Consider the following 10,823-nt stretch of genomic DNA (forward strand, 5'->3'; position numbering starts at 1 on the left):
AATACTAAAGCCACTGGTAATTTGTAAAGGGTTTAGTGTAGTTAAAATAGCGTTGTGTGATGCTATCAAATCCTCTTTCCTCGTAAAAAGTTCCATCTACTCTCCGGCTCGTAAACCTGCTGGTAGATATAAATTACTTTTAAATGCTTGCGTTTCCTGGTTGGTAGAGGGGTATCGCACGTGGTAATAAATAATGTCACGTGCATGCGAAGCCACATGTCTCGAAGGAAAATTCAGTGCCATCGAGTTTTGGTCCTTTGACCTACACCCTTTTATTCATTCTTATCGCAATTGTTGTATACAATTTCTATTATGAATCGATGAAATCTTTTTATGACTATGATTTAGAATTTAGTATTTTACACTAAATGTTAGAATATTAACTTAATACAGAGAATATACGCGCAAAGACTGGATAGAGAAATAAAATGTACACAAGTATTTTTGGCATGAAAAATAGTATAGGCTTTATTTTGACAACGGGTAAACGAGGACTGGTTTCAAATTACCTGAGTACAGACCTTAGGACCTTCGTTCGGGGATGTACATGAAGTGGGGAGGTCATAAACGGACACTTACAACTTTTCTTGAATTTCACTATTTGTACATAGAAAATAAATATGTCGCAAATATAGTTGTAGTTCCAACACTAAAGATATATTTTTATGGTATAAATACACGAAACATGTTATTTGGTTTAGAGTAATGAATTTGCTAATCGATTTTCCATGTGGTTGTTAGTATGAAGCACCGATCTCAATAAGCGTAATTCAATTTTCAAGTACCGCCATATTGCTTTCTGTAGTGCTATTACTTGATGCGGCAATGCTTCCAATATAATTCTTAGGCACCTGGTTCTGCATATACATGTGGAATTGTTCAGAGAATCAATATCAAATTATCTTATTTGGATAAATGATTTGCTTCTGTTTTTTGCAAAAAGAAAAAGTTGAATTTCAAGGTTTGTGTATAGAAAGAAAATTTGCCTCACCCAAAAATTACATAATCAGCAGAAATGTGAAAGCTCCGTTATTAATTCTCATCGAATGATATTGGTTGATCGTTTTGTTTCAATGTTCATTGGCGCGCATTTAATTAGCGAGTTAATGAATGCGCTCAGCGAAACGAAAAATTACCAGTAAACAACGAGACACTGTATTCTCATCGTTATTTGGAAGTCGATGATGAATGTCTATAATACACAACCCGCACTGTACAAACATGATCATGCTAACACGAATACATTCAGACAAACACTTATATGTCCATATAACGTTATACTGAAAACGTCAGAATTCGAGTCCCTTTCGATTTATTGATAATTCCCCGAGCAAATATCGTAATTGAATTGCGACCCTCTTTCTTTGTTTACATCATATTTTTCTATTACTTTTTTTTGTTTATATTTCAATTTTTGGCCGGATGAAAACAATTTTCTTTTTTGTTTCGATAAACTTTTTTGAATTAAAATTTAAAAATATGTTCGATTATATAACTATTAGTTCTATCATTAAAAAGGGTGTGTCAACTAGAACGACGAAAGAGGACGATGAAAGAGGAACTGGTAATAGAGATATGAAAGAGCTAGTTAAACTCACGTGAGGGTGGAAACCCATGAACGAGTACCGAGTAGCTGGCAAACTTTAGGCCATTTCACTTAGTAGATGGGTATGCAGGTCAACATACTGTGTTCGCCCTTGGGTACACATTTCATGTAGGTTGATACTCATGTCGAAGGCTAAGTGTATGATCAAACAGGAAGGCTATCACAGTTTGTTTGTCCCTAGGATGTAGGATTCAAAGTTCTCTGTAGCGTATCTGCATTATTTGTTGACCCTAACAAGTTTGACAAGGGATAAATAAAATTATTCCCTAAAGCATGACACGTTTCAGTTATACATATATATCAAAGCCTTGAATTAAATTCTCTCTAAAATTATATAATATTCTATAAAATATTTTAAAAAAGGATTTACAATAAATATTATAATGCTATACAATGACATATTTACAAATATGACAATACAAAAGGTGTTTGACAAAAAAAAGTATTTGAAGTTGTTGGAACTACAACTATTATATTTGCGACATATTTATTTTCTATGTACAAATAGTGAAATTCAAGAAAAGTTGTAAGGGTCCGTTTATGACCTCCCCACTTAATGTACATCCCCGAACGAAGGTCCTAAGGTCTGTACTCAGGTAATTTGAAGCCAGTCCTCGTTTACCCGTTGTCAAAATTAAGCCTATACTATTTTACATGCCAAAAATCCTTGTGTACATTTTATTTCTCTATTCAGTCTTTGCGCGTATATTCTTTGTATTAAGTTAATATTCTAACAGAAGTATTGAATAATATCTTTTTAAAAATCTTGGTACTAAATTTAGAAATTTAAATCCATCAGTATAAGCTTCCACACGATCAGATTGCGTCTGATCAAATCCGATCGTAACTACTGTGAGATATATCACACTCGCTTTCTTCAGTAGAAAATGCGTTTATAGTCAGCCGTGCGGTGATTGATTCACTCAATGATTGCCTATAAACTTTTTTTCATCAGTGAAAAACGTCTTTTGCATTCATGTCGCAAGTAACAAAACATTTATCGTTTTAAATAAAAATTTTATTTTCCAAATAATATAAAAAAAAAATAAATAATACCATATTACTTTAAGTATTTTCTTCACAGAAAGTAAAAATATTTCTTGTCACTTGAGACTATAAGTGAGGAAGCTTGTCTGATAAAAGCTAAATGGAGGATGCTTTCGATGTGAATGGATTTACGGACATTTTTATGAATTAGTGTCAAAAAGCATGTCTGGCAGAAAAGAGAGAAAGAGAGAAAAAGAGAAAGAGAGAGTGATACTGGACTTAAGACGCTGGGAAACAGGATGCCCATTAAGCAACGAACAGAGACATTTATTTCACTTACACTCTGTGCGCGAGGGAGAAACGCCACACAATTTATCGTACTTACTAGCCCGATTCTTTACAGGCCGTAAACCCTCTCGTAGTACAATATAGTTTGTACATTGCACAGCATCGTTGAGAAAGAGAGGAAGAGAAAAGTCAAACTCACCAAGCTTGGTAATTGTACAACAACTGTAAACTTTACATTTATTTCTGTTTCATCTTCTGTAACTTAATTAACATTACTTTCATTATTTAGCATAATTTGAAAAAAAACGTTTTTAATTTTTGTCTGTAATATGTTTATTAATTATTATTTTTATCCATTTTACAAATATTGTAACATAGTCACAGTCTTTCCCTTATATACTATAGTTTCCCTTATTCTGTTTATCGTATGTCGCTATAGTCTATTCCGCTTTGACTTGGTTCCTCTCATTATATTTAAATTCAATTGCTTTGCGTCTGTCTTCCGGATCGGTCGTCTCTATTACGCGTTAAGAGTGTTGGAGAGATCGTTATAAACAATTTTAAAACAAAAGTAATCGCAGTGGTTTAGTGCTGTGCACTGGTTACCTGTTTCTCTGTTATTAATTTGAATTAGGTGACATAAGTTGTAAGTTGAATAATTAATAATAATTTATGTGAATGTCTAAACAAAATTACAAATTTATACTTTCCTCGAAATTCAATCCTTTTCCTTTATTCCTTTAATAGTTTATTTATTGGTAAAGCGGGCAACCAATATTATAATATGGAATTCAATAACTATAGTGATGGAGAGGGAAATGGGTGAATCTGTTAACGACAATATTCATTAGGATGGGCTTTCAACATAAAACAATAAGCGAATCTATCGTAAGGATCTGCAGGCACCATGAGAACGTAATCAAGTAGCTTGATTTTCAACAAAGACCTCTACCTGCATCAATCCTCTACAAGTGTTGCAAGATTGTGTCGGTTTCCCATTCATGATGGTCACGGACCAACGTCAGAGCTTCTATATTTAAAACGTATTATAGTCAAAATCAAAATAACAAATTTATCCTATCGACTAGGTTTAATCTGTTTTCTCGAATTATAATTACAAGTAATGAAATAAATAAAAGCTCCTACTTCTAATTCACAAATAGCATGAAAATAAATTCAACATTTTTTTTATTTTGTATTATGGAAAATTGGGTCGGGTAAGAGGAGCCAAAATGGTAAGTTTCTGGGTCATAAAGTTGTTGAGAACGCCGGAGGGAGCATTCGACCGTGTGTAGTGAATATAAAGCTAAATAAAATACCATCCGACAGTGAGTCCATAAAGAAGACGTGCACTGTAAAAGCCAGTTGAATAAAATCACAAAGTTAATATCATATTTATTACATCGACCTAAAAACTTTTATTATTATATAATCTGTGCGTCTCATATATAAAAAAAATATATAAACATCAATTTTTATTTTCTTCAATTAAAATTATTTCAAATCTCTATTGTATATATTGTATATTCAATTTTGAGAATTTGGAAAATGTGGAAATTGTTTCGATATAACGAGGACTTCTGCATTCCTAAAATGTCAAGCGAATCGTTTGACTATTGGAATCCGGGCAATTCATGTTTTCATGCAGCAATGGTCACTGATAACATTCCGCGCGCTTTTACAGCTTTTTAAAGGGAGCGTTCTAGAGATTCTTTAAAGTTGAATTTTTCATATAACAAACAGATTTTTCCTTATTTATTAAAATTGACGCATACTGTATGAATTTAGAATAATTATTTATTGAATTGTAATTTTTTTTTATCGTAAATAACTAGATTGTTTTAATTATTTTTCAGGTCCTGTTACAGCTGCAAATTTAATAGAAGCAAATTTAAGGGAAGAAGAAACTAGACTCGAGGTTGAGAGGCTTACAGCTGAAATTCGAACATTAAAGCTGCAGATCTTGCAGCTTACTGGTAAATAATTTAATTTGTATTCATAATATTTAACAATATTTTAAATAAAATTATATATTTACGATACGTTATTTTAATGTTAAAAGATGAAAATTGTGTTTGAAATCGATTTTAATTAACAGTATCTTGTGGTCTATTTGTGAAGCACTTAATTTTGCAGAGTTCGAAAACGACGTTTTTCTGAGGTCAATGAAAACCGTTTTTCCTTTTCAACCTTCGAGATTAGCAAGCGATCTGTATAGATAAGTCAAGCACGAGGGATTTGTAATTACAGAGTCGGTCCTTCCATCGGTCGATCGATCTTCCTTAATGTCATTTACTCATGCCCAGATAAATCTTCTTCTCTGGGATCAAGGCCGACGTGGTTTCCGGCTGGAGTTACCAACGCGCAGAAATTACCCTTTTGATTATTAAGACGCATTGCTTTGTGACTTTTTCATGTTCTCGTTTAATTATTTTTTCTACAATTTTTATTTGAAAAAATTTTTTTTATGTTAAATTTGAAATTAAATAATACGTTTTTAAAATTATTTAATAAATTTAGTTTTAAAAGTATATAAAAATTCAACTATTTAACCTGCAGTAAAATTGAATTCAGACGTTATTTTTAATTTAATTTTAAGTTTTAATTCAACTCATATAGTTATAAAGACTCAACGACGAACTTAAATCAAATATCGTTATATCATTTACTTAATGGTACTTTCTCGTATAAATTTTAAAGCTATCCTTGCTTGCTTCTAAAAGTTGTAAGTGTCAATATACTGTAATGGGATTTTTATTATTTAAAATTATTTTCATTGAATTTAAAAATTTTTTTTTTGAATAATTATTACTAACGATTTTAATAACAATAGGAATGAAATTATATGAAACATTTTTCATTAAATCAACATAATTGCAAATATTTGATTTATCATTCCCTTTGATTATTTCCATTATCAGAAAACGGTAAATTAATTCTCTAGTACTCTTTTCTATCCTTTCAAATGCATTCTTCCAGAAGAGAACAAAGAACATAAATGTTTGATAACGCAAAAAAGAAAATTGCTGAAACGGTTCAAACTGTGCAGAAAGGCCATTATCACAAGGTGCAAGCGAAAAAAAAGAGGGTTTGAAAAAGAATGTAGAAATGGAATGAGGGGAGGGAGGTTAAAATTTATGTCAGTACGTTACTTGTTGGAGTGCCTTTTGCAACTGGAAGTTTTTATTTGTTTGAAGATTCCTTCGAGTTTAGTGCTTTAAAACCCTTGCACTACCAGTACATATCAGTCGATAAGGATTTAAAGAGAAGAAAATAAAGAGATTTTCAATAGAAATATATGAAACTGAATATAATTAATGCGTGATAAGATAAAAGAAAAACTACTTAAAGAATAATATTTTAATTACCCTAAATTATAGCTTTATTAACATATAATATGTAACCGAATATTGGATATTCGCCAGCAGCATCCCAGCATAATATATTTCGCATAATGTTTAGAGAATTTACTTTATTGTACCTTACTACACGTACCAATGTTTTCAGAGTCGGTTTTTCAACGTTATAATAAAATAATTAACTGCATTTCAATTTATCATGAATGAGAATTTTAATTATAACATTTGACCTAGATATAGGAAATTCGATGTACAAAAATGGAACTTATTTTCAGCAATCAATGTTCATCGCTAACTAGTTACCATGGCAATAACATTTTATTACCTTATCAGTCAGCAACTGTATTAAAATTTTTTATTAAAGAATCACATATTTCCCTTTCAAAACAAATTATTCTGAAAATTTTGAAAAATATTAGAATGCAAATTTTTTACTGTTTCAGGAGGACCACCCGGACATAGTGAAACGTCTTCATTAATAAATGCCAGCGATGTGGGTGATTGTTTGGCAGCACGTCGACAAGTTGAATTTGCAGAGATCACTCAGGGTCTTCCACTAAACAACGAATATGAATTAATAGCATTCAATCATTTTACATTCTCAAGACTTTATCCAGTCGATTTAGGTCTAGGCAAACGTGTTGTTGAAAAACCAATTGGATTTAAAAGAAAAGATTTACTTGAGGCTCTTACCAAAGCAATGGATGCATTAAATAAAAATGTATCATCGCTTTCATTAAGGTATACATTGGAAGATTTCTTAGAAGGTCTCTATAGAATTGAGCCAACTACAGGAACTCAATATGAGATGTACTTTAGGACAAAGAACTTAAATAAAAGTGCTGCACAAGTAACACCTTCGGGATATACTAAAATTACCTTAATGAGGCCTTACGCACCTATTCAATTTGTCTCAACTGAGAGGCAACATGCCAAGGAAAAGGAACTGATTCATATAATTCTACCACTTTCTGGTAGAACAAGTACCTTTCAAAGTTTTATGGACAAATTTGTGAAGATTGGTCTCAAAAATGATAGAAGAGTACATTTAACGGTTGTTTATTTTGGTACTGAAGGCTTATCAGAAGCTAGAGCTATTATGTCAAGGTAATTGGAAATTATTTTTGGTATTTTTTATTAATTTAAAAAATCATTTTTTTATTAGCTAGATGATTTTAAATATGTCTAGGATTTTAATGACTCGTGGTAGTGGTGGGACAAATCAAAATTTGCGACTTTTGGCATTAAATGAAACTTTCTCAAGGGGCAAAGGATTAAGGGTTGGTGCTGAAAGAGCCTGGGAAGGAGAGGGAGATGTTCTTTTGTTCATGTGTGATGTCGATGTTGTATTTAGTGCCAGATTTTTGGACAGGTGAGTCCAAAATTTTTAGAATTAGTGAAACTTTTGTATTCATTTTTTCCAAAAATATAACTTAATTGGAGGAGGAAATGGCTGTCAACATTAATCTGAATTGAAACTTTGAATCGATCGATAATGCTCTGAAATTTGAAACTTGTCCTTCTATCACAGGTGTCGATGGAATACGGCTCCAGGTCGAAAGGTCTATTATCCCATTGTCTTTAGTCTATATAATCCTCACGTTGTGTACACACTTCAGGGTCGCGAAGTGCCGCCTGAAACTGATCAATTGGTTATATCAAGAGACACCGGATTTTGGAGGGATTTCGGATACGGGATGACATGTCAATACAGGTTATATTAACAATGAATACGATAATCTTGATTTTACATCAACCTTAATTTAAATTTTTAAAAAGATTATAAACATCAAATATTTAATTAAAATATATTAAAAGATACAATTTAACAAACGCTAATTTCTTTTTTTCAACAAAATTATAAATTTAAAAACTATTTTTAAAAGAATTTTGTTTGTTCAATTTATTTTTCTCAACGTTTGGATTTGAATCTATTTTTATGCAAGAGATATGTAACAATATTTGCAGATCTGATTTTCTAAGGGTAAGAGGATTTGACGAGGATATTGTCGGATGGGGTGGAGAAGATGTCACTTTATATCGAAAATACGTTAAGAGCAACATCAAGGTCATTAGAGCTACAGATCCGGGGATTTTTCATATTTGGCATCCAAAGGTAATTCTAAAGATGAAGAATCTATTTTTTTATATAAAAATCGAAAAACTAAATAAACCTACTTATGTTTTTAGATAAATTCTTTTAAAAAAATATGCTTTAAAATTTTCTCAGCTTGTAATTCATTTATAATTTTATAGACTCGATATAAAATAAAATTTTTTTTACATAACTATATACTGATGCTACTTACCGAACGTGGACACAGCTTGAAGAGCAATGCTTCACTATCACAAAGAGCTCTTAATTAATATTCATCGTTAGTCAAATCAAAGTCTTTCTTCACCGTCCGTGCTTTAAATATCCCTTCAACTAATTTATTAATAAGAGAATTGTGTGCAAATCTTTATTCTTTTAAAAAACATTTGTGTGAATTTGTTTCAGGTTTGCTCGGGTGGACCTGGTCAACGATTATCAACAGATCAATATCGAGCTTGTATTCGTTCACGAGCATTAAATGAGGCCTCACATGCTCAATTAGGCTTTTTAGCATTTCGTGAAGACATTGCCAGTCAGTCTTTAAATCTAAAATCGTCTTCGACAAAAAAAAAGAAGCCACCATTAAAAAAGGAGAAGAAAAAATTGCCAAAGCAGCAGCACACTAAAATGCAAACTCAAGTGAAAGAGAAAACAGTGGGTAGGACATCCAAGGATCAAACTTGATCCCCTAAAGCCGATCGCCAAGAATTTTGACTGTAAATATTCTGTATAAAGAAAGAAAAGAATCCTTTAAACCTGCAAAGTGTTATCTTTATTCGATGGTTATTTTCAAGGAATATATCAGTTCCGAAAGTATCGAAAAAAACTTAATAGAACCTTTATGAAACAATAACAGTCCAAGGGAGTATTTTACGTTTGTGGATGAAATGAAAAATCTAGTCCTTTGCACGAAATAACAATAATATAGCTGCAAAAGTAACTTTTCAGAAAAAAAAATTAAATGCTTAAGAAATATTAAGACCGGTGTCAAATAAATCCTGTGCCTTCAGTTTTAGCCAATTTGTTCATATAGATTTTGAATAGATAATTTTATTTCAAAATTTCATGTTTATAATTTCTATTTTTTTTAATTTACAATAGCTAAATTTTTATTTTAATTACTTAGATGATTAATGTAAAGAAAAATTATATTCAACGAAAATATCTTGTTCCTAGGACACGGTCTTAATTAAACATTTAAATGAAAAGAAATTTTTTAAACTAGAATTTAGACTGTCACAAATTCCATTTTTAATTTTACTTTTCTAAAATTAAAAAATTTCTATTTTTATAATTATTGTGCATTTATAATGTATATATATATTTATAATTATCATATTTTTTATTATTGTTATTAATAATGTTATTGTTATTATTAATTTTATTATTGTTAATTATTTATTTCGTAATGAAAAAAACAAAAAAAATTTTGTGACAAAATAAAGCTAACTATAAATATAAGTTAGACAAATTATTAGATAATTTTTGTTTGTTGATTTGTTTTATCTGATTGAAATTATCAGAAAGATTTTATTGTGATAAGTCATCATAAACTGTGCTGTGAGAAGTTGATATACATAAAAGTGTGTTGATTTTCTTCAAAATCAAATATTTCGAAATTTTAACGAGAAATATTGTCAGCAAAACGAATTTGGATTGCTCCTTGGAATTGTTGAAATGGACTTGTGATTTCCTTCTGCAATTTAGTGGAAGGACTTTATTATTAAGGCAATTTTTATGACAATTTCTACAGCGAAAATTGTTTATCGAACAAAAAAAAAATTTGGATTTTTACAAAATCACGAGACGAATTTGCTCGAGGTCAATTAGAAATACAATAGTCGATTCAGTGATGATAATCTACCAATAAAAAGAAATCATTTAAGCCACAAAATTACCATTTTTCTATTTTTTACTAAATATCATTTTCAATTTCATAAACTATATTCAAAATTTTTTACTCAAAAACAATACAAAATAGAAAAAAGATAATATTAAAGTTTCTAATCCAAAAAAGACGCATGAAGCATATCACGTGAAAAGACTTTTTCGGAAATAGTGTAATTTTTCAATTAAAATTAATGGATGACATTTCATCGCTGATTCGAATTGTTATTACATTTCATCTCTCAATGATACGTCCGAGGTAATTATTGTACATACAATTGTGAATGGTAATATTAATAATTAATTTTCAAACCATTTTATTTTGTGATTTTTGGAACAAAAAATAATTAAGTATACGTTTTAACTAAGGAAATAGGAACAAGAAAGAACTATTAATTCTGAAAAAGAAGTCTGCACCAATTAGATAATTAGCAGCATTGAAAGTTGTGTAAAATAATACATGTTTCGTTATACAATAAATTTAATGTTATTTTTGAATGATTGAAAGATATGATTCTTTGTTGTATGAAATGTTATGTAAACAAAAATAAAATGATATAAATACACAATTTCATCTTAATGAATTGAGTCAAATTATTAT

The 10,823-nt window shown here is 30.3% G+C and overlaps 1 protein-coding gene across 1 annotated transcript in view; it reads left to right on the forward strand.

The window, feature by feature from the left end:
* The window catches only part of LOC127287746 (chondroitin sulfate N-acetylgalactosaminyltransferase 1), a 57,665-nt gene extending 48,018 nt beyond the window's left edge, over window positions 1-9,647 (forward strand). The window contains exons 5-10 of the mRNA XM_051314841.1: window positions 4,738-4,857; window positions 6,684-7,347; window positions 7,430-7,612; window positions 7,772-7,954; window positions 8,209-8,356; window positions 8,741-9,647. Of these exons, the coding sequence (XP_051170798.1) occupies window positions 4,738-4,857; window positions 6,684-7,347; window positions 7,430-7,612; window positions 7,772-7,954; window positions 8,209-8,356; window positions 8,741-9,019 (1,577 nt within the window). The 3' untranslated portion in view covers window positions 9,020-9,647. The remainder of the gene's footprint in view (window positions 1-4,737; window positions 4,858-6,683; window positions 7,348-7,429; window positions 7,613-7,771; window positions 7,955-8,208; window positions 8,357-8,740) is intronic.
* Window positions 9,648-10,823: the final 1,176 nt, after the last annotated feature.

Source organism: Leptopilina boulardi, unplaced genomic scaffold, assembly GCF_019393585.1.
Source record: "Leptopilina boulardi isolate dan_hultmark-lab unplaced genomic scaffold, ZJU_Lbou_2.1 LbouV2_372, whole genome shotgun sequence".
Lineage (NCBI taxonomy): Eukaryota > Metazoa > Arthropoda > Insecta > Hymenoptera > Figitidae > Leptopilina > Leptopilina boulardi.